The sequence below is a fragment of the Delphinus delphis genome, chromosome 16 (genome assembly GCF_949987515.2).
Source record: "Delphinus delphis chromosome 16, mDelDel1.2, whole genome shotgun sequence".
In the NCBI taxonomy this organism is placed as follows: domain Eukaryota; kingdom Metazoa; phylum Chordata; class Mammalia; order Artiodactyla; family Delphinidae; genus Delphinus; species Delphinus delphis.
The window spans coordinates 13573757-13597495 of NC_082698.1; the positions used below are offsets into that span (position 1 = coordinate 13573757).

The following is a 23739-nucleotide window of genomic DNA, read 5'->3' on the forward strand; positions in this document are numbered from 1 at the left end:
ACGTGACCACCTGCCAAGTGCCTGGGCATCAGAAGTGCTCTCCTTAAGAGCTATACCTCAGTGTCCGGCACACGGTTATTGAACAAAAGCTTGCGATGCGTAAATGAATGAAGAAGCAGCCGAAGTCACCTGGCCCCGCCTGAAATCAGCGTCATCAGAATCGCTGGGAGGTACACACTCAAGACTGGGGAGCTCCTTGAAAGCTGCACACATGCCTCTCAAGTTAGAGCAGGAGAGAGAAGAAGGCAAAGTCAAGACAGCCTCACAGGCGTGTGGCTTGAGCTGCTAGCAGGCTGGGGCTGCCACTCCCCAGATGCATGGGGTGGGGCAGGGCCCCAGGAGAGGTTAGAGCTCTGTCCTGGACTTGTCCAGGGAGAGGTGCTGGGGAAGCAGTCGTGAGTCTGCAGTTCTGGGGCCAGGACTGGAGATGGTGTTTATATCCATCAGAGTGGATGAGACCCAAGGGAGGGAGTGGAGACAGGGAAGAAACGAAGGGTCCAAGGTGTAAGCCCTGGAGCCCAATGAGGAGGGCCCAGCAACAAAACGTGAGCCATCAGAGAGAGAGCATCAGGCAATGTGGTGTTGTGGGAACCAAGAGAAAGAGACAAGCGCAGGCTGGGGAAGAAGGATGCAGTCATGCCTGGAGACCTCAGGGTACCGAGTGGGGAGCCGAGGAAGAGGGCCTCTACCCCATGCGTGCTGGGGTCTTAGCCACTGAAGATGCCCCACCTGGCTGGGGACTGCCCATGCTGCCTGGGCCCACAGGATTGGGACCACCCTAGAATCAGCAGGGGCTCGCTGAGTGTCCTGCAAGCTGACCAAATGCATCCTTTTCCCCGGTCACAGTGGGAGTGGGGGACGGGTGCTGGAGAAAGCGGAAACATGGCATTTTTTGCCTCCTAATCATAGTAATGGAGACAGCTAGGATTTTTTTAGGCGCTTGTAAAGCTGGGCACTGGGCTACAGCACTCCACATGGATTATCTTGTTCGATCCTCACAACAACCCTTGAGGTAGGTACTACTGTTATGCCCACTGGCCAGGCTGCCTGTCTCCATAGGCAAAGGCCTTAACCACTAGCCTGCACTGTCTCTTCCAGGTCAGCACATTGAGGGTGCCCCCAGGGAAGTTTCTGGTATCTGAGTACCTTCCTCTTGACTCTAACAGTCACCTTCTTTGGGGGCATCTCTGGACAGTGGGCAGTCTTACCACCTGGCAGAAACCAGGGCACAGCTCTTGTTAGTCTGTGGCTCCACTTAAGGTTATTTACTGCGTGCCTGTGTGTGCACAGGCTGATGTGGCCAAAGGGGATCCAGATAGATGCACATCAGTGCCTGTGGCCGATGGCAGAGTGGCTGGACCTCTGTCTGGGGAGGACACTGGATCAGCAGGAGGCTGGCTGAAGGAGATGGACAGCATTTCCTCCTGCTGAGTACCTGTCAGCCAGGGGCAGGTTTGCGGATGTTTATTCAATTTAAGGGGCCCTCTTTAAGAAAAAAAATACAAAATTGCCCATTCAAAACTAGGTATGAATATGAATACTTATTTAGAATGAGAAAAAATAACAAAATGCCAACAAATACAAAAATGTACCACACTGTCAGGGTGGAGGCAAGCAAGGACCCTGAGCATAAGCTTCGTCAGTTTCCAGGTGAATCACCTCTGCCTTTGACACACTGACCTTGATCAGAGTCAGTGGAAGTCTCTGATCCTTTGTTTCAAGCACCACCTTCTGGGGCTTGGCCTGGTCCACCCTGAGGCAGGAGATAGATGGGCTCCAGGCTAGATATTTACAACTGGCCTCCTGTTCACACCTCCTGGGGTGAGAAGAAGATGGGCTCCAGGCCGGACATTCATTACCAGCCCCCTGTTTACATTTCCCGAAGCAAGAGACAAACGGACTACATATTTATGACCGGACTCGTGTCTATATTTTGAGATCTGCACCTCGATATAAAAACCAGTAACAGAAATAGGGTAAATAACCAGACACTGGACATTTTTATGGGAGGGACAGAGCGGGACTAAACCCTGTTAAAAGATCAAGAGGTCAGGGCTTCCCTGGTGGCGCAGTGGTTGAGAGTCCGCCTGCCGATGCAGGGCACACGGGTTCGTGCCCTGGTCCGGGAAGATCCCACATGCCGCGGAGCAGCTGGGCCCGTGAGCCATGGCCGCTGGGCCTGAGCGTCCGGAGCCTGTGCTCCGCAACGGGAGAGGCCAGAACAGTGAGAGGCCCGCGTACCGCAAAAAAAAAAAAAAAAAAATTCAAGAGGTCATACATTTCCCATCCTTGGGGCAAGGGAGACATTGCACATGTGCAGAAAGACTCCTTGGGGGTCAAAAAGGAGGGGGCGCCACCCCATAATAGGTGATGCTAAGGCCGTCCCATAGGCCTCTGGGCTGTAATCCATCTTGGAAAAACGTTGCGCACGCGTGTTGGGGAGGGTCTTAGGGCAGGGCAGGTGTGGAAAAAGAAACCAGGTAATTGGCCAGAGGTAAACACAGACCCGGAAGAACCGCCCTATATAAGTGACTTACCCGCCTCTTCACGTCGCTCCTCCTCATTGGGGGGACGCCCACACCCTTGCTCTCTGGGTGTGCATCTCTGCCCTGCTTCTGTCTTAACTAAACAAACTGTTTCTCTGTGTGCTCTCCCACTTGTTTTGCTGTGTCTCTAATAATAAACATTGTACCTGTTCTTACAGTTCTGCCTCTGTGAGAGGCATTTTTCACTGGGGCAAGAGCCAGGGAGTGTGGTGGCTAAGATTACTGGTTTTCATCCAGGCGACCCAGGTTCAATTCCTGGGCAGGGAATTAAGATCTCCCTTCACGCCGCCACTCACTGCTGCCTCTCCCAGACCAACCCCAACTGCGGAGGGGACACTGTTAGGGAAGGTTCTGGCAGTTCTGAGCAGAGCCCACCCCAGTGGTCTGGCACAAGTGTTCAGGGGCAAAGGCTCTGATCCGAGCACCAATATTTACCTTCTCTGTAGATTAGTCATAGGGATTTATTCACACCACGGACGTATACCGAGTACCTACTACACACCAACACGATGCCAGGGCCATTTCACCGTGAACCCCTCAAATATAGCTCAAAGGTTTAAATGTGTAACATGGGCAGAGAGCCTGGCACATATTAGTTGCTCATTAAAGCTTCTTCCCATCTGCTAGGCACCCTCCCAAGCTGAGGCCAAGGTCAGAGCAATGCATCCAGCAGCCTACGAGCCAGTCTCCTAGGCAATCAATCCTACTTCCCACCCATTAAAGCAGCAGCTACTCAAACCCTGGCTGTGGGGTGGGCGTGGGGGGCGAGGGGGGCCGGCGTGCGGGTCAGCAGGACCACGGGGGCTGCCCAGGCCAATCCTCTCCTCTCTGGAGAGACCCAGAAGCAGGGTCACAGCCAGGACTGGCACTCCGGCCAGGTCTTCTGTCTTCTAGTCCCTCTGTCCCCAGCAGTCCTCCCAGGAAGCACTAGGCCTCCCCAAGCCCCTTCCGGTCAGAGCATGCCTGGCCCTGGGCCTCTCCACCCTCCCACTTAGGACGGTGCTTCTCAGTGAGAATCCCCCTCCACAGCTGAGAGACAGAAAGTGAACCACAGCCCCCAACAGCAGCCATTCTCGGGCATCACTCCCAGGGCCTCCCACCCAGCAGATTTCAGGCGGGACAGGGCACCTGCACATTGTAGAAACTTCCAGGTGTCTTTCTTGCAAGCTCCATGAGGTCCAGAAGGCCCTGCTCTCTCTAACGAGGCTGGTGGATCTGAGAAGCATCCAGGGTGAAAGGGAGCTAATGGCAGAATTGCAGACAGGACGCCACCTGTCAAGTGGCTGAGACTCAAGTGGTAACATTTCAGGCACTCATAGGAGCTTGGCGGGACATGTGATTTGAGAGATGCGGGACAGCCGTCCGGCGTGCCCCCTTGAGAGGGATGCTCTGAGGACGTGGTCCGAGGCGTTGCTTCCCCGGGTGTCCGCAGCGAGGACAGGGACCCAACGCTCTCCTTCCCGGCGCCCAGGGGCCCCTTCCTCCGAGGGCCCGGGCTACGGATGCGCCACCTGCTGGCCTCGGAGCGCGGGGCCCGCACGGTCTGGCAACGCCCACCTGGTGGCCACTTGGGAAAGGACCCAGCTTGGGGTCCGGATGTGGCCGGTGTGCAGTTAAGTGGTGGCTGCCCTCCTTGGCATTTGTGCCCCTAAGTCTTGCCCAGAGCTCTCCCGTATGTGGCAGGCACTGCGGAGTACGGATGGGAGGATTAAAAGAGAGAACAATGATGGTGAAAAAGACAGTCATTTCATTCGGGCAGCTCTGAGTTTGCAGAGGCTTTAGTTAAAATCCTATAACAGAGGAAGGGGTGACAGTGGATGCGGTGGGTGCATAGGGGAGACCAGGAGTCAGGGGACACTACCCAGAAGAGGGGACATGTGTGCTGAGTCATGAACTCAAGGCTTCATCAGTCCTACAAGGGAGAAGGGCATTCAGGCTGAGAGAGCAGCTAGAGCAAAGCTCTCAACTCTGACCACACACTGGGGTCGATCGGGGACATTTTTTTCTTTTTTTTGCGGTACGCAGGCCTCTCACTGTTGTGGCCTCTCCCGTTGCGGAGCACAGGCTCCGGACGCGCAGGCTCAGCGGCCATGGCTCACGGGCCCAGCCGCTCCGCGGCATGTGGGATCTTCCCGGACCGGGGCACGAACCCGTGTGCCCTGCATCGGCAGGCAGACTCTCAACCACTGCGCCACCAGGGAAGCCCATTCGGGGACCTTTAAAATGGCTCAGGTGGCACCCCTGACCAATGACTTCTGAATCTTAGGGGGAGAGAGATGGGGAGACACATGAATTCTTTGAAGCCCCCAGGTGTCAGTGTACAGGCAAAGCTGAGAACCACCAAGCAAAGGCTTGGAGGAATGAGTTTACATTCCTGCCCAGGGGCATGGGAATAAAAAGCCCGAGGTAGATGGAATGTGGGGTGTGCAGGGCAGAGATGCAAGAAATGAAGAGCAGGAAGACATGCTGGGCCATTTCCTCAGAACCACAGAAGAATAACCAGTAGCAAATGACAGTGACCTTCAATTTACACAATACGTGTCCCTGACAAACTCCAAGTTTGCATTTGAACAGGACTCTCTACTGCCTTAGGAAGGGAGGGGCTGAGAGATTGAACACCACCTGCTATTACCTCCATGTTTCTGAGGATATACCTATTTTTGCAATCCTCTTTGAGCCTGGAAAACAGCAAGCACTCAATGAACGTTGACCAAACTGAACTTTGAATCTGATCCTGCGCTCTCACTTGAGTGGCCAGTCTTGATTACCTTTGGGTTTGAGGGGCTTTGCTGCACAGAAACTGGGCGACTGTGACTTCAGGGTTGTCAAGAAACTCCACAGAAACCCTAGTCCCGGTGGCTGCTGCCTGAAACCCCATGTCTTTCAGTGGTTCTTGTTCACATCGTGTCAATTCCATTTCCTGAGGTAGGTCTTAAAGAGCTGAAGGGGCAAAAAAACCTAATAGGTTTGGGGAAGAGGAGGAAAGATCCAGAAAGGAAGGCCTGCAGCCCCCTCTGACTGCTGACTTCCTTTCTTTTCAAACTGGAACCTCCGGCACTTTTCATTGGTTTTTGCGATTTTTGTTCTATACCCTGGAGCGAAATTCACCGTTTACCCAGGAGCTGACTGATTTGGCCAATCACAGGACACAAGCTGATTTTTCCAAGATTCTCTCAAAGAAGCATTCAAGAAACTTTGATTCTCTCAAATAAGACATTTCTAATAACTGACTAGGGAAACAGTGCGACTCTTGTAGTACTACGTGCGTGGGCCAACCAGTTCATACACCAATTTGGTACATCCTCTCCCAGGCTGGGGTCCCCAGCAGTGACTCTGAGACAAAGCTTTGTGTGCAAGTGGGTCATCTGGGGGTGATCTCAAGAGGAGGGGAGATAGGAGACAGAGAAATGAAGGAAGCCATACAGGGTGGACTGTTGGGCGAGTGAGGCTCGATTCCCCTGAGGGAGACGGTGTTGAACGTGGCACAAGAAGCTGGGGCCATACATCCACCCACGCCCATCGGTCACTGGTTCAGGGCTGCTCCCAGGAGCGTTCATTCCTTGGCACTTCTAGCCTGCCCTGCGCATGCCTATGCTTTAGTGGCCGGAGAAAGTCCCCAGGCAAAGGGAACTGGAGTAACAGGCCACATGGGTGGGGTACTTACAGCATCTGCCACGCAGATGCCCCATTCACAAGCCAACTCATTCATGAACAGGTCACGAGTACAGCCACCAATGAGTGCCAACCCTTACACGTACCCATCCACTCACATAAGCATCAATACTTTCACATGCCAACTCAGTCAGGAGGTGCGATCATGTGCTGCTTGGTGAGAACACTGGTCTACACCGAATCTGGCAGTCAGGAACTATCCCAGGCCCCTGTGAACACAGGTGACGATTCCTCTCAGTGCCAGCAGTGTATGTTACAAGGGCTGGGATGGGGCTGATCCCATGCGTGCGCTCATCCAAGAAAAGAGGTGGCTCAGTCTAGCTCTGTTTCCTCAAGGGTAAATGGGGAGCAGCTCAGGAAGATTTTAATTCAGCTGAAAGTACAAATTGCAAAAACAAAAGGTAAATTTTTTCTCATGTTGCAAGAAATCCAGTGACATCTGTAAGGTGGTTTCATCTACATTAGGTGGGGCTTTTGAAAAATGAAGACAGGGCAATTAATTGAACTTTGGAGGATGGTGACAGTTTTTGTCTAATGTCCTGAGAGGAAGGGCATTGGCCACATCTCTGCAGGGCCTCGAGACTGCATTCAGCTGTCATGCAGGGTGTGACTCTGAGGCCTCAGGTGACAGGCTGCCGTGCCACCAGCTCTAACTACACTGCCCCAAAAGGCAAGACAGCCAGCTGGGCTGGCATCATCACACGAGAGTCGATAGAGCCTTCACTTTTTAACAGGATTGTAACACTTTCCATTTGCAAAGAACAGCACGACATTTCTGTAGATGTGAATCAGCCTGTTTTGCACCAACTTGAAAGCCATGCACACAATCTCCATCCCAACGATGATATAAATGGAGAAGAACAAGAAGTGAGGCTGTTCGAAAGCAATGTCCCCAAACCCAACGGTGGTCAGCGTGACAAAGCAGAAACAGAAGGCATTTTCGAAGTTCAGCTGCTTCTCCAGATGGGGAGGATGGCAGCTGCACAGGAAACGTAGGCGACGACCACGAGGGTGATGATGGGGAGGGGGGATGCCCAGCCTCTCCTCCTGCCGCCCCGCCTCATCCAGGTTGTTGATGATGGAGTACGAGAGTCTCCCGAACACCAGCTCAGGACACGAAGAGCTCCCCTCCATGGCCTGAGGGGGCACCTGCCGTGTGTTCCCTTTCTCTCGTGCTAGAAGTCTCTCGAACAGCTCCATGTTGCTGCTTGGGATTGAGGGGGCAGGTTTGGGGCCCAGGAGCTCTGGGTCGTTGATGGCAATCCTCGGGATGGCTTCGTCTACGGGATTGATGTCAGGTCTTCTTTCGCAGGAGGGTCCGGAGCGCCACTTGGGAAGGGGAGAGGGGAGGAAAGGAGTTTTTGGAATTGGTGGTAGGACATGGATAAGATGGTTGCCAGGATGTCACCCGTGTCTGAGAGGACCAGGAACATCAGGGGGACGCCAAAGAGAGCACAGAGCACGCACAGGTGCTTGCCAAGCCTGGTGACAGGGCAGGCGTTGCCATAACCTGAAAAGGAGGACAGAGCCCGGGATTGTCGGCTGCTCTCCCCCCTCCCCTGCTCAAAAAACTTTAAAGAGACCTTCTGCCACTTCCTCTCCCTGGCATATGACATTTTACACAACATGTTTAAAAATATTCATCTTGGGGCTTCCCTGGTGGCACAGTGGTTGAGAGTCCGCCTGCCGATGCAGGGAACACGGGTCTGTGCCCCGGTCCGGGAAGATCCCACGTGCCGTGGAGCGGCTGGGCCCGTGAGCCATGGCCGCTGAGCCTGCGTGTCCGGAGCCTGTGCTCTGCAACGGGAGAGACCACAACAGTGAGAGGCCCGCATACCGCAAAAAAACAAAAACAAATGAAATTCTGACACATGCCACAGCACGGATGAACCCTGAAGACATTATCCTAAGTGAAATAAGCCAAACACAGAAGGACAAGTATTCTATGATTCCACATACATGAGTTTACCTAGAACAGTCAAATTCATAGAAACAGGAAATATTAGAGGTTGAAGCCTCCGTGCTCTTCAGGAGCCCCCTGCTCCCATCACCCCAGCCCCGCCCCCCCCGTGTCTAGAGAGGGCAGGATCAGAGGAATGTGGAACCCCACAGCACAAGTCGCTGGATCTTCTGGGGTGGGCAAGCTCACTGCCTTCAACAAAGAGGGAGAAGCTCTGTATTTAATGCCTATGTTTAATTTTTGGTGTCATAAAGGATGACTAATACAGAAAACCCCAGCCCAATTATGTAAATTAATTGGAAGGCAATTCCCGGGCTGGCTAAGCCCCAACCTCCTCCAGGGCTGCAGCTTCCTGTGCAAACTCTGGCCTCAGCCTCCGCCCTCCAGGCATACGCACGGGGCAAGGCTGCCCATCTTCATCACGGTTCTGGAAGAGGGCTGTGGCCCTCACCAGGTCCCATCACTGTGCACCCCTTCCAGGGCACTCCACGCCACCCTGACTGCGCCCATGAGGTACCATTTGACGGCAGGGGTGGTGAACTCTCTGTGCGTTCATATTGTTTGTGCACGTGAGTGCTTACTGCATGCACTGGGACGCAGTGGTGAGCAAAGCAGATATGAATCAAATAACCACCCTCGTGAGTATGCAAGTACAAGTGGAGATCAGTAACAAGATGTGTAAGAGCAGACCAACAGATTAGAACACAGGCATCCATCCTGGATGGGCATTTATTGAGCACCTACTCTATGCCAGGCTTTCGTGGGTGGGATTGGGATACAATGAGGAACAGGCAGAGGTCACGCCCTCTGGGGGCTCCTAGTCGAGCAGGAAGCAAAGCCTTGAACTCAGCTCCCCACCTGTCCAGCAGGACCCAAGAGCTCAGGAGTGAGCCTGCACTGGCTAAACCCCCCATCAGAAACACGAGGCTGTTCCGCAGGGCCGGACTTTCTGAGGGGGTGCCCAGGGTTTCTGTTGCCTCTCTTTCCCTTCCCCGTTCCCTGCAGGTCTCCAGCAGCTCAGCCCTCCCCTCAGGGAGAGGAGGTTGCAGAAATGACCTCAGGACAGCATCTTGGTCCAGGCTTCGGGGAAAGCCCAGAAGCACTGAGGAGATTGGGGTGGGAAGGGATCTCAGGAAGAGGGAGGGGGTTGGGGACAGAGGGGGGCCCTGGAGAGGATGACCAGCGGCCCAATGTGCCCAGGACTGAAAGTCTCATGTTCTGGTAAACCCTTAAATGCTAAAACCACGGCAGCCTCGGGCACACCAGGGAGTAGCTCGCTCTAGCCAGGGTGATTGTGGAGAGTGAGGAGAGATTCTCCGGAGCGGGGAAGACAGGAGGGGGCCTGGAGCCCCTCGTGGTGGGGCAGGAGCTCAGAGAGGCCTGGCCGTGGAGTCTCAGGAGCCTAGGCCCCGGTGTCAGCAAATATCCCTGCTCCTGAGATTGTCACAGGCCTTGCAGTCCTTAGGGGTGTCAGCAGCAGGGCCCGGGGGCAGGCAGCCACCCTGTTTTCCAGATGTTGCCTGGAAGCCCCCAGCTCTCGTGCACCCCTAGGAAAGTCAGGAGAGGCTCCCCAGTGGAAGCCCCCCAGCCTCCAGGATGGAGTCCCAGGGTGAGATCTATTTTATTTAAAGGAAAGAATATCACATTTCTTACAGGATTTATGGAGAAAATTGCCTTTAAGAGTCAGAATTTCCCACATAGCAGAACCCCTAATGCTGGCAACCACCGTCGTTACTGCATTTAATAGACAAGGAACAGGGGAGTCAGGTGACACGTCCGGAGTCGCACAGCCCACAGCCTGTGGGCACCCCTCACCTGAAGACCTCCCTCCACATGCATGCTCTCCTTGGCAAAGGTGGGTTTAGTGGATTACAAACAAAGTCATTGTGGCTGCCTCTGGGTGGAATATGTTTACAGTCCAGAGGACATGCCACATTTGCAGAGAACGCATCAAGGAAGTAAGTCTCAGAGAGCACAGGCCCCTATGAAGGAAATGTATTGCCTACCCAATTACTGAATGCTAAAACGCATTATGGAAAATCATATTATTTCTTATAATGCATGCCGATATTCCAATTCCATCAGTCCACGCCACTTAGCCTGTGAGGATTTAACAGCCCATACACTTCCTAATCCAAGGGGGCTGATCCAATTGGGAATGACTGGGGATTGACCAACCTCATACCTTTCAGGGGTCCCTTTTTCAGCAAAAAGGTCAGGTGCATTTCAGGTGACCCAGAGATGCAGGACAGGAAGCAGTATTACCAGCAGGACCGTTATTGATGACGCGCAGCAAAGAACCTTCCCCAGTCCTCTTCCAGTTGTAATTACTGGATGGCTTGATGTCTTAGTGGACTTGTACCATGAGTGGCAGCATCGTTTTCTTGGGATATGAACCAAGCTAACGCATTTCCGTTAGGTCAGTGGTTCATAGCCTGGACTACCATTAGAATCACCTGGAGGGCTCTGAAAAATACTGATGCCTGGGTCTGTCCCTAGTAAGTCTGACGTGATTGGTGTGGGGTCCAGGCATGGGTGCGTGTAAAAGATATACAGGTAATTCTGATATGCAGCCTGGCCTGAGAACACTTGCCCCAGGAGAGTGCTTCTCAAACATCTACGTGCATCACCTGGAGAACTGGCTAAAACACAGATCACTGGTCCCACATCCATTAGTTTCTGACTCAGTAGATCTAGGATGGGGCCTGGAAATTAATTTGTATCTCTAACAAGTTCTCCCTAGCGATGCTCACACCACTGGTCCAGGGACCACGCTTTAATAACCATTGCATTACATCAGTGGTTCTCAACAGGGGGCAATTTTGCCCCCCAAGGGCCATTTGGCAATGTCTGGAGACATTTTTGGCTGTTGCAACTGGCGAAGACAGCAGGGGAAAAGGTGGGTGCCTCTGGTGGGTAGAGGCCAGGGATACTTCCAAACATCCTACAATGAATGCATGGGACAGTCCCCGCCACAAAGAATCCTCTAGTCCAAGATGCCAATAGTGCCAAGGCTAAAAAACGCTGCCTTAGATCAGTCCCCTTTTGTTCTTGAGAAAAAACCTAACAAAACCCCATACTCTCAAGCCCGCTTGCTTCCAGTCTCTTCCTTGCGCTTGCTGATCCCCTGTAAATGTTGTTCCTCAAAGCATTCCCTGGAGGTCTGGGGTCCCTGAAAAGGCCAGTTGTGCCCTGCTTCTACCCTGCTCAAAACGACTTCCCTCCCAGAGCCCAAGGTCACTGCTGAACGGGACAGTCACAGCACTTACCTCGTGGGGCTGTCATGAGAATTAAACAAAATCATGCATATAGGGGCTTCCCTGGTGGCGCAATGGTTGAGAGTCCGCCTGCCGATGCAGGGGACACGGGTTCGTGCCCCAGTCCGGGAAGATCCCACATGCTGCGGAGCGGCTGGGCCCGTGAGCCATGGCCGCTGAGCCTGAGCGTCCGGAGCCTGTGCTCCGCAACGGGAGAGGCCACAGCAGTGAGAAGCCCGCATACCGAAAAAAAAAAAAAAAATCATGCATATAAAGCACATTGGCACAACGCCTGGTGCTGGTAAGCGCTCGGTGGTGCAGCTATTAAGTTACTGTTACTCTTTCTGCTCCTGACCTGTCCCTGCTTGGATATCAACATTCAGGTGAATGAGACCGGTTCTGAAAGAAACCACATGGGGGCGCCCTTGGACACAAGCATATGTGCCCATTTAAGAAAGTGTGTTGCAGTAGGCACAGGTTGTTCACCCAGCAGCCATTCCCCCATCTTTCCCTGGAACGCTGCTTCTCTCTCACCTGATTTAGAGATAGATCCGATCCGTCTAAGTCATCCTGGTAATCCAATCCCCTTGCCAGGGACTGGCTTGGGGGGTGGGAGGCTTCCCAGAAGTTTCTTGCCGATTATGACAGCCAGCCTTTTCTCTATGAGATGCAATTATGCCCGGATGGGAAGTGGACCTTGGTGACCATCGTGTGACCCGCTGAGCAGGATGGAGAGAACCTGATACTCGATGTCACAGCTGAGCTGCACATCAAGCAGCCTGAGGGCTGTCCCCCACTGGACTTCCTACTTGGGAGGTGACACATTTTCCTTGCAGTTTAAGCCAACCGTGTTGGGTTTTCTGTCAGTCGCAGCTGACCCTCACGCTGACCCTCAGAGGCAGGTCTGGGAGGAGTTATAGATTAGGGAAAAAGGCTCAGATGGGCTAAATTGCTCACTGGAGGTCACACAGCTCTGACCCAAGGTGGCTGGCCCCCAGAGTCCGCAGCTGGCCACTGTGCTCCACCTCTACCCCGAGTGTGAGGGGACCCCGGGAAGAGTGCCCAGCCATGGCCTTTGTGAGCTCAGGCCCCCCGGGGATCGGTATTCTCCTGAACTGATGCTCTCTTGAATGAAGATGGGGCCCCAGTACTTTTCACTGCCCAAGAGGGGCAGGGGCTGCGCAATGAGTCACACTCCTGGTGGGGACGCTGACCCAGGAGCCCCTGACCTGTGGCCGAGGGCAGCTCCACTACCTCCACTCCTGTGACCCCCTCATCACCGGCAGGGGTGGCTCCTGCCAGGCCTGGCTTGGCCCCTGCACCTGGCCCACCCTGCTGCTGCACCGCAGAGGGAAGCTGGGGCCCTTAGTTACTAGAAGGTCCTCCGATGCTGGCCCAGGGACACGGCGCCTGAGTGCAAGACCAGCCCCGCTTCTCACAGCCCGCCAGCCTCAGTGGTCTCTACCTCAGAGGGGCCTCTAAGCCCCGGAGCTTTGCCTGCTGCCTTGCTGGAAAGCTCTCTCAGCCTTTTTTTTTTTTTTTTTCCCGGTACGCGGGCCTCTCACTGTTGCGGCCTCTCCCATTGCGGAGCACAGGCTCCTGATGTGCAGGCTCAGCAGCCATGGCTCACGGGCGCAGCTGCTCCGCGGCATGTGGGATCCTCCCGGACAGGGGCATGAACCTGCGTCCCCCGCATCGGCAGGCAGACTCTCAACCACTGCGCCACCAGGGAAGCCCTCTCAGCCTTCTTTGCCTGGTTCATCTCCACAGATCCTTCCACTCAAATGTCACTTCCTCAGACAAGCCTCTCCCCCATCCCCAAAAGTCAGGACCACCCTCCCCCACCCTGTCTCACCCACTTCCACAGCCCAAGCTTCTCCTCTTGAGCACGTCTGTGCGCTTAGCTGTTCATTGTTCCCGCCTCCATTAGACTCAGAGGCATCCAGCTATTTCAGCCCCATGCCAGGCACAGAAAAAGTCACTTACAGAGAGAGGCAGTGGGGTTTCAGGTTAAGACCCAGACAGCCTGGACCCAGACAGACATGAGCTGTGTCCCCTTGCAAAAATGGTGGACCTGCCTTGCCTCCGAGAGTGGGAATAATAACAACAGCTACCTCAGGGTTGTTGCGAGGTGTGAATGGGCTAATCACCACGAAGAACTTAAAAGGGAGCCTGATGAGTCTTAAATACACGTGGGAAGCAGCCGCAGAGCACAGGGAGATCAGCTCGGTGCTTTGTGACCATCTAGAGGGGTGGGATAGGGAGGGTGGGAGGGAGACGCAAGAGGGAGGAGATATGGGAACATATGTATAACTGATTCACTTTGTTATAAAGCAGAAACTAACACACCATTGTAAAGCGATTATACTCCAATAAAGATGTAAACAAGTAAATAAATAAATACACATGCGTTAGCCAGCGCAGCCGCTGCTGTTGCAATCATAGGCGTTCGGTATTTGTGAAGGAAGGAAGGAAGGAGAGAAGGAAGGGAGGGAGGGAAGAAGCAAAGGCCATCTCCACAGCCCAGTTCCAATGTGCGGTGTCACACAGGAGCCCACCCTCTGTGTAGCCACCGAGAGGAGGATCTGTGGCTTTGAGGGTCCACAGAGCCCATCTTAAAACGTGCAAGTGTTCACTGTAGGGAAGCAGCTCTGCCTCCACACCCTCCCCTCTGCCTGGGGCTCCGGAAAGGACTTCGCTGGGACAATGTGTCACACAGGAGTCTTTCCCTTGCTTGGAGGCTGGAGACACGTACAAAGCAAGTGCAGGGAACAGGGCGAGGCCAGCTCCTTCCTCTCTCCAAGTCCTTCCCTTCTGGACACTGTCATCCACTCCATAGGGACACAGGAATCTGAGCGGCCCCTGCTTCCAGGCAGGGCGAGGCTCTCCCTGGGGCTCCCTGAGCAGGGGTAAGCAGAGTCTCCACAGCACCCCGCAGACCTGCAAAGCTGGCAGCCTACTCTGGGGAAAGACCACTGGACTTGGAGTCTCAACAGCTCTCGTGGGCACCAGCTCCATTCACTGCGCGACCTTGGCCCCTGACGTCACCTCTCTGGGCTTGGGGCCCCGACCTGATTCACTGTGGGCTTTAAAGGAGGCAGCTTAGCACGGCCCCTGCAGGCAACTGGGCGCTCTCCTTAGCGCTGCAGGTCCCCTTCCTCCTCTGCCTCATCGTTGGCGCTTCCGGGCCTGCTCTGGCACACCGTCCTCCCTCTCCACGCCGTGCCCTCCTCCATTCCCCTGGAGCCAGCCGCCATCAATATGCTGGTGACTCTGAAACCCACTCCCCAGCCCCAAGGCTGGGGGAGCTGTGCTCCCGCCATACCCTGAGCGCATCGCACTGACCACGTTTGGTTGCCCCCGAGTCCAGGAACCCAGGCAGGCAGGTACCCTGCAGGTTGTGTTTTGTACAAGAGCACTCACTGGGAGACAAGAAGAAGCCAAAACGCAGCCCACACCTCGCTCACTGGGGCCTTTGCCCGGGGAATGGGGCCATGCCCACCTGAAGGAAGGGGATCCTCTTCTCATTTGCACAAATGCGCCAGTGGCAGCCCTGCTCACTGCCGTCTCCCTGAGCACAGGGTAGGCACTCCACAGCTGTTTCTTGCACTAAATGAATCGAACCCTTCATCCCCACCAAGGGTCCGCGTCCCCCTCTCCCCTGCCCCCACCCCCAGCTTTCTCTCACAGGTCTGCCCTCGTCCCTGGACTTACCCACTGTGCAGCAGAAAAAGAGTGAGCTCAGGAAGGACCGGTCTGCAGACCCGCTAAACCACTGGGGCTTCACCTTCTGCAGCAGCTTCCCGAGACCCCGCTTCCTACCTTCCTCAACTCCAGAAAGAGACAACTGGCGTGAGAGAGGTTACACCCTTTAAAACAGGTCCTGCCCAGGGGAAGGGGCGTCTTCCCCAGGGACCACGCCCCCTGCCTTGCGGCCCTCATCAACACTAAATGGAGGATCTCAGAACCCTTTGTTCAATGTCTCTGCAGTTTAGGTACTGCTCCAGCACCTGCAGAGATTAGGAGGCCACATAACCCTGTGTGCTGAGCACCCCAGAGAGAGGCCCACAGGGGTCCGGCCTGAGCTCAGCCATGGAATTGCCCTGTGGCCTTTCTGAACTTTCGAAGCCTTGCAAAGGGGCCTACTAACTTCTGCTCTGCCTCTTTCCCCGGGTCTTGAGAACTGAAAGAAAAAGCCTTTTATGAAATGCAGGCTGTTGCGTGATTGCAAACCGTATGCACTCCTGGAAGCCATTAAGCCTGATGGAGTGTGGTGATCATACTGGGCTCAGCTGGCTGAGGCTACCTGGGAAGACTTGGCAGAAGCAGGCCTGGGGGCCCTAGTTTCTCGGGGAGGTGTCCAAATGGTACCTTTGGCCTGGCAGCCAGTGGGTTTTAGGGATCCCAGAAGTCACCTGCCAGCTGGGACAGTTGTAAGAAGATGTCACAGAGCCTGGCACAGCAGGAAGTCACCACGCGTTTGAATGGGCACCAACCTGGGAGTCCAGACACCTGCAATCTAGACCCAGTTCTGACCCTGACTAGTTCCTGTAGCCGTGGACGAGAGGCCTCTTTCTGAGCCTCAGTTTCCCCATCGGGGAGGCAGCATGACATGGCTTTGGAATCTAAATGTCTGGGGTTGAATCCCTGGCTCCATTTTCTAGTGGGCGACCTTGGGCAAGTTGTTTAACTCCCAGTGTCTCAGTTTCCTGATCTGTAAAAGGGGGACAATTCATATCCCCCTCATAGGGTGGGTGTGAGGATCAAGTGAGACAGTGCATGAAAAACACTTGGCACAGGGTCTGCACTAACCAGCACTTACTGAACATTTTCATCTCCAGTGAAAATCAGTACAAAATGCGGATGGACCAGCTCCGTTTTCCTATACCATTCTGTGCATCAGAATCACCCAGGAAACTTTTTAAAAATAAGATTCCCAGCCCAGTCCTGGAGATCCTGATTAAGTGGGTTTGGGGAAGAGCCTGGGAATGTGTATTTTAGACCAGCTCCCTGGATGATTCTGACACGTGGCCAGGTTTGGAAAGCCCTGAACTTGTTGACAGTCTGGACCCAGTGATGGCTCAGAGTGTCTGATGGCATCTCCTGGGTCATCTGAGGCGGCTTGTGTCTGTCTGGCACAGATGCAGAGAGAAGGAGTAGGACCCTCCACGGAGAGGAGACTCTGCCACCTGTGATCAGCCTCTGGCCCGCCCCCGCTGGAAGGACCTCCCACAGGTTGGAGGGGTCATTGCCAGCCTGGCTGAGGACCTGTCATACCACAGGACCCTGTTCTTCCCTTGAACTTTAGTCTGTTTTTCCTTTATCTTTTATTTACTCTCTATTATTTTATCTTGCTTTGTTGAATGCATCTTTCCAACCTTTAGGAGACAGTATGGAAATAAGTGACAAATACGAATGAAAAGCAATAAGGACATATATAAAGTGCCTTGTGCCTTCCAAGAGGCTTCATGTCCATTGTCTCATCTGCTTCCCACAGGGTCCCTGTGATTGGCAGGCCTGAGATTGTGGGCCTTCTTCTCCCTGGCAGACTGAGACCCAGAGAGGGCAATCTGCCCCAGATCACACAGCAAGCTGGGAGAGCAACTGGGACTGAAACCAGGACCCAAGTTCTTCTCACAACACCTTCGTCCTCCCCTGAGTCCGACCACAAAAAAAGGCCACTTGAAACAAGAAGTAGGAGAGCAGGGGGCAGGCTACTATCTTGGCAGTCCAAGCCCAATTTGGATTGTTCCTTGAATTCCAGTCCTTGTAAACTGAATCATGGGGTGGGGCAGGCAGTTCTGAGGACCAGCCTAGGAACCCGCAGCTCCAGATCTGGTCACCCATCCACCCCACCCCACCTCATCAAATCTCCAGCAATCCATCCTCCTCAGAGCCTGCCGGTCTGGGTGGGGCTGGGAACTGAGGCAAAGGGAAGGGAGAGCCCACTGGGTGCTCAGCACTTTTCCTACATTCTTTACATCAACCCTGAGAGGCCGTCCATTATTCCCACCCCCATTTTACAGAGGGGAAAACTGAGGCCCAGAGAGAAGTCACTTGCCTAAGGTTGCCCAGGAGTGGGCAGGATGCAAGCAGAGGGCTCCCAGACTCAGCTTCCTACAAGGCAGTTCTCTCCTCTCTGGGGCCTGCCTCTACCCAGAGAGAAAAGGCCCGCCCTGCCCAGGTACGCCACCTACCTGTTCTGTTGCATTTCAAGATGTCATAGAGCTTCTCCAGGAACTCCTCAAACTCCGGGTCATCTGCCCCCAGGTCCTGGCTGCCCTCAATGGCTGAGAAGAGCGCGGCACCCACCAGCGCGTATGTCACCAGGGAGCAGTGGAAGCAGAGGCGAGGGAAGATTTTCCTCAGGGCCTCCCAGCAGCACCTCCTATCTTGAGGCGGCCCCGCAGCCTCCATCCTCCCAGGAGTGGGCAGGACAGGAGCTGCTGGAAGAGGGAGGAGCCCAGAGGTCCCGCCAGGGAGGAGGGGGGTGTGCCCCGAGAATGGTCCGGCTCCAGCGCTTCCCCCAAGGACTTGGGAAGCAGGCGGCACTCCTTGCGCGTTCAGTTCCTGAGAGTTTCTCAGATAGTGCGCCCCCTAGTGTCTCAAATTACTATTGATCCACCAGGCAGGTGCGCTCCCAGCAGCCTGGCCAGCCTGAGAGCTGACCTTCAGGGGCTTTGGGAGGAATGCGTGGTGGTTGCTGCTTTGGCCTGTGGTACCCTGACTCTTGGACAGGTAGAAATAATAGTAATTAGTGCGGCCAGAGCTCCACAGTTTACAAATGGCCTTTATTCTGTGTGGATCTAATTATTGGTCCCAATTCTTCATTCCCCTCTAGCATACCCAGACTTGCCTTGGCCTCAGGGTGGGCAGAGAATACTTCCTCCTTAGCATTGGACTAAGCCACGTGACTTGCTCCAGCCAATCAGGTGTTAGCAGACATGACTTAAGCAGGGACCTGAAAAGTAAACATACAATGGGACCTGCTCCCCTGTGCCTTGCCTCTGCCACTAGGAAAAAAAAAGTGCCCCACATGGTGGATGTGGAGATGTGTGGGTGTTTAGATTCCCCTTCATGAAAGGTTTCTCCATGCACTTCAAGGAGCATGGGTCCTGACAGCCTCCAGCTATCCGTTCTTTCGGGGTTTGCTTCAGCTTTCAGGCCCTGTTCTCCGGGAAGCCCTTGTCCAATGGCTGAGCAAGGTGAGGTACAAGAGCTTAACCATTTCTGCCGCGTGCCGGACTCCTCCAAGCCGAAATCTTCACTCTCTGTTGGTCTGCCAGAGATTTTGTCAGGTCTGCATCGTGATATGAAGGCTCCCCTTGTCCCATCCTGTTTCCTCCCTTCGCCTTTACTTCCTAATAAATAGAGCTTTTGGTTGCCTTACTCTATCTGTGTCTGCTTCGCAGAGGATCCAACCTGCAATAGTGGGCAACGGGAGTGACCTGAGAGAGCAGGATCTTAAATGGGGTTTCAGCGCTGGGTGGCTCAGTACCCACTGGTAAGGAGATGGCGCGCAGGCAGCTCTTGGCTCAAGGTGGCCATCCAGTTGTTACACTTTTGGCAATGGTGAGGTGGGATGGTGTGCAGGTGCAACAGTTCAGGCATTTAAAACATAGGAGAGGGCTTCCCTGGCGGCGCAGTGGTTGAGAGTCCGCCTGCCGATGCAGGGGACGCGGGTTCGTGCCCCGGTCTGGGAGGATCCCACATGCCGCGGAGCTTCTGGGCCCGTGAGCCATGGCCGCTGAGCCTGCGCGTCCGGAGCCTGTGCTCCGCAACGGGAGAGGCCACAACAGTGAGAGGCCCGCATACCAAAAAAAAAAAAAAAAAAAAAAAAAACCATAGGAGAGGAATGATAAATATAAGGATAAGTTTGGGTGGTTATTAGGAAGTTGCATTGATCCCCTGAAGGCAAACTTAGAAAGGGAGGTTAGTAGGACAACGCACAGCCTCCACTGCAGTTGAGCTCAGGACGGCAACTGATTTTCGTTGTCTCCTGACTTCACTCTTCATTCTAAATTCTCCTTGCCCTCTGCCGCCTCTTTTACTGCTTTCAATGGATTTCCCAATGGCGTGACCCAAATTCGCATTCCTGAAGGGTCTGAGTCCTTGGTAACCACAGCCTTTCCAGGTTGGACTTGCTTGTGTTTGTCCATTGGGTCACCTGATTGCCACCCATATTCCTCCCTGCTCCATTGTGTGAAAGCCTTAATATCGGGTATAGTGATTCCTCCTACTTTATTCTTCTTTTTCAAGATTGTTTTAGCTACTTTAAGGACCTACTGTATAGCACAGGGAACTATACTCAATATCTTTTTTTTTTTTTTTTTGCGGTATGCGGGCCTCTCACTGTTGTGGCCTCTCCCATTGCAGAGCACAGGCTCCGGATGCACAGGCTCAGCGGCCATGGCTCACGGGCCCAGCAGCTCCGTGGCATGTGGGATCTTCCCAGACCGGGCCACGAACCTGTGTCCCCTGCATCAGCAAGCGGATTCTCAACCACTGTGCCACCAGGGAAGCCCTACTCAATATCTTGTAATAATCTATAAGGGAAAAGAATCTGAAAAAGAGCATATATATATACCTGAATCACTTTGCTGAAACTAACACAACATTGTAAATCAACTATACTTCTAAACAAAAGGCCTTTCTATATGTTTTTAAATAATCTTATCTATGTCTACATAAAACCTTATGGGATTTTGATAGGAATTGCATTAAACCCATAGGTCAATGTGGGGAGACTTGACCTCTTACTATGTTGAGCCCTCCACTCCATGAACACAGTACGTCTCCTGTATGTCTCTCCTGGCCATTACTTTTGAACAACACCTTAGCGTGTGCCCATTATTCTTTACCCAAGTCAAGAATCAACATTTTAAGATAACAATGCATAAGTCATGTGTTATTTGTTATGTAATGCATTCTGAGTGCTATTTAATGTGTTTAGGGGCAGTGCTAATGGCTGAAAGTATTGGATGGTAGAGGTCAGAAAGTGTATTTGTACTCCTCTTTTTAAGTCTTGTTAGAAGACATATTTCAACATCTAGAAGAGTCTAGAGAATAACAGAACCTGTGTACTCATCACTCTTGATGATGGGCATCATGACGTAATGCACCTTCTGGAGGTAGACTGATTGCTGGGAAGAGAAGGACACTGTGATGGGCCACAAACTGACAGTAAGTGAGCTCCAGCTCATTGGCCAGATTATCTAACTGCATGTCACTCAGTGTGTGTGTACAAGAGTCTTTTCACCACATTTCGGCCAATGTGATGGTGGCAGCAGGAATGGGTAAGAACCCTCAAGAGAAGGGGACTCTTGTGGATAAACTCAGGGCCATGAAGTCCAGCCACCACTCTCCACTACATGAAACACCTTTGAGGTAATCCGAGTTTCTTTTGTCTTTAGAAAGGAGAAATTTTCCTGCAGTCCCATAGGTTGTCCAGACCCTTTTCCTAGGAAGGAAGTGAGACAGGGTAGCTACAGGCCTCTTCCTGAAGCCTAAATCTCTCTCTTAATGAGGCATCAGATGGACCAGACAAGAAGCCATTCCTGAGGGTCAGCTACAGACTAGATTATGTAAGGGCAATTAAAACCCCAATGTCCATCAAAGGAGAGGATGCAGATACATGGGTTTATGCACTTAAATATAGTGAGGGATGAATTACAAAGTGAGATGCAAATACTATGTGGCTTATGGAGTCAGAAGAAAGAGGGATGCTGTGAGCTCGAGTGGCCCCTGCAGCCCTCATGAAAGAGAAGAATTCAAAATACATCAAAGGGGACTTCCCTGATGGCGCAGTGGTTGAGAATCTGCCTGCCATTGCAGGGGACACAGGTTCGAGCCCTGGTCCGGGAAGATCCCACATGCTGCGGAGCAACTAAGCCCATGCGCCACAACTACTGAGCCTGCACTCTAGAGACTGCAAGCCACAACTACTGAGCCTGCGTGCCACAACTACTGAAGGCCACACACCTAGAGCCCGTGCTCCGCAACAAGAGAAGCCACCGCAATGAGAAGCCCGCGCACCACAACGAAGAGTAGCCCCCGCTTGCCACAACTAGAGAAAAGCCTGTGCGCAGCAACAAAGACCTAACGCAGCCAAAAATAAAAATAAGTAAATTAATTAATTTTAAAAATATATCAAAGGAGGAGATGAATAATGGACAGATGAGAGCATATCCATGGTAATAGATTGGACTGAGGTCAAATTTTCTAGTTCTGGAGGTGGGGCTAAGGGTAGATGGAAATAATAGCAAGGATTTTTCCCCTTCTAAACAAGTGGCTTTTTTGCAGAGAACACAGGTGCATAAGATGCAGGTAAAATAAAATCACTTTCCTTTTAAGCCAGTGAGATGGAAATTGCACACATCACTTCTGCTCACATTCAGTTGATGAGAATTTTGTCATACCCAGACACAAGGTCATCTGGAAAATGTAAATGTAGCATCTAGCAGGTGGCAACTGCCCAGGAAGAAGGGGGAATTGATTATGAGGACACAACTGACCACAACCACACTAACAGAGCAACAACGTCCTGAGACTGCTGCTAAGTCGCCACACTGGCGGAAGGAGACGCACATCTCTGAGTCTTTGATAAGGGCTTTCATAAAATTCCCTTTTGCGGATGACTTCTTATTATAGCCTGCAATTAATTATCCTGGTTGGTGAGGGAAGAATGAGGAAAGCCAAAAGATTAAAAGCTTTGAGGACTTCCCTGGTAGTCCAGTGGTTAAGAATCCACCTGCCAATGCCTGGGACACAGGTTCGATCCCTGGTCCCGGAAGATCCCACATGCCATGGAGCAACTAAGCCCATGAACCACAACTACTGAGCCCGTGCTCTAGAGCCCGCGAGTCGCAACTACTGAAGCCCACACACCTAGAGCCCGTGCTCCACAATGAGAGAAGCCACCACAATGAGAAGCCCACGCACCACAACGAAGAATAGCCCCCACTCACCATAACTAGAGAAAGCCTGTGCACAGCAACAAAGACCCAACGCAGCACCCCCCCCCCAAAAAAAGCTTTCAAAGAGCTTTGGGAACTCTAAAGCACTGTATAAATTCAAGGGGTGATATTCTTGTTTGGGGGTTTGCTTTTTGTTTGGGTTTTTTTGGTGATTTTTATTATTCTAGAATGTTGGGGTATGGAGGTTCCCACCCTTTCCATCCTGCCTGTTCAGCACCCAGTAAAAAACTGATAGACATATTGAGAGGAAATTGTGAACATAATCAAGTGGGGAAAAAAGACAAAGGTGGACCCACATATGATCCATATGTTAAAGTAAGCAAACAAGTACTTTAACTATGACTAACATGTTAAAGAAGATAGAAGAAAAGGTTGACAAACGGATGAATGAACAATGTTAACAGAGAATCTGTAAGTCTATAAAAGACAATCAAAAAGATAGTCTAGAATTTAAAATTTAAAATATGAAACTTAAAACTTACTGAAAATGAGAAGACAAGCCATAGACTGGGAGAAGATATTTGCAAAAGAGAGGTCTGTTAAAGGATTTATCCAAAATATATAAAGAACTCTTAAAACTCAATAATAAGAAAAAGAACAACCTCATTTTGCAATATATAAGAGCATCAAATCAACATGTTGTACACCTTAAACTTACACAATGTTATATGTCAATTGTATCTCAATAAAGCTGGAAAATAAAATATTTATAATTTTTTAAAAGAAAAAGAACAACCTGATTTAAAAATGGGCAAAAGATCTGAACAGACGCTTCAAAGGATACATACAGGTACAAATAAACATATGAAAAGCTGCTCCGCATCATATGTCATTAGGGAATTGCAAATTAAAACAACAATGACATACCACTACACACCTGTTAGAATGGCCAAAATCTGGAATATTGCCAACACCAAATGCTGGTGAGGATGTAGAGCAACAGAAACTCTCATTCACTGCTGGTGGGAATGCAAAATAGCGCAGCCACTTTGGAAGACAGTTTGGTGGTTTTTAATAAAATTAAACACACTCTTACCATATGATCCATCAGTCACACTCCTTGGTGCTTCTCCAAAGGAGATGAAAACTTGCACCTACACAAAAGATTCATGTGGATGTTTACAGCAGCTTTATTCATAATTGCCAAAAGTTGGAAGCAATCAAGGTGTGTTTCAATAGTTGAATGGATAAATTAACTGCAATACAACCAGACAATGGATTACTATTCGGCACTAAAAAGAAAATGAGCTATCAAGCCATGAAAAGACATGGAGGTGCTTTAAATGCATATTACTATGTAAAAGAAGCCAATTGAAAAAGGCTGCATA

At 52.0% G+C, this 23739-nt stretch overlaps 1 protein-coding gene across 1 annotated transcript; it reads right to left on the reverse strand.

Annotated features, from left to right (window-relative positions):
- Positions 1–6938: 6938 nt before the first annotated feature.
- On the reverse strand, positions 6939–17852 carry KCNK18 (potassium two pore domain channel subfamily K member 18). Its single transcript, XM_060033542.1, is given in 7 exon segments — positions 6939–7174; positions 7177–7246; positions 7248–7576; positions 7579–7728; positions 10809–10820; positions 15150–15266; positions 17633–17852. Coding segments are annotated over 7 exon segments (1134 nt in total).
- Between the last annotated feature and the right edge of the window lie 5887 nt (positions 17853–23739).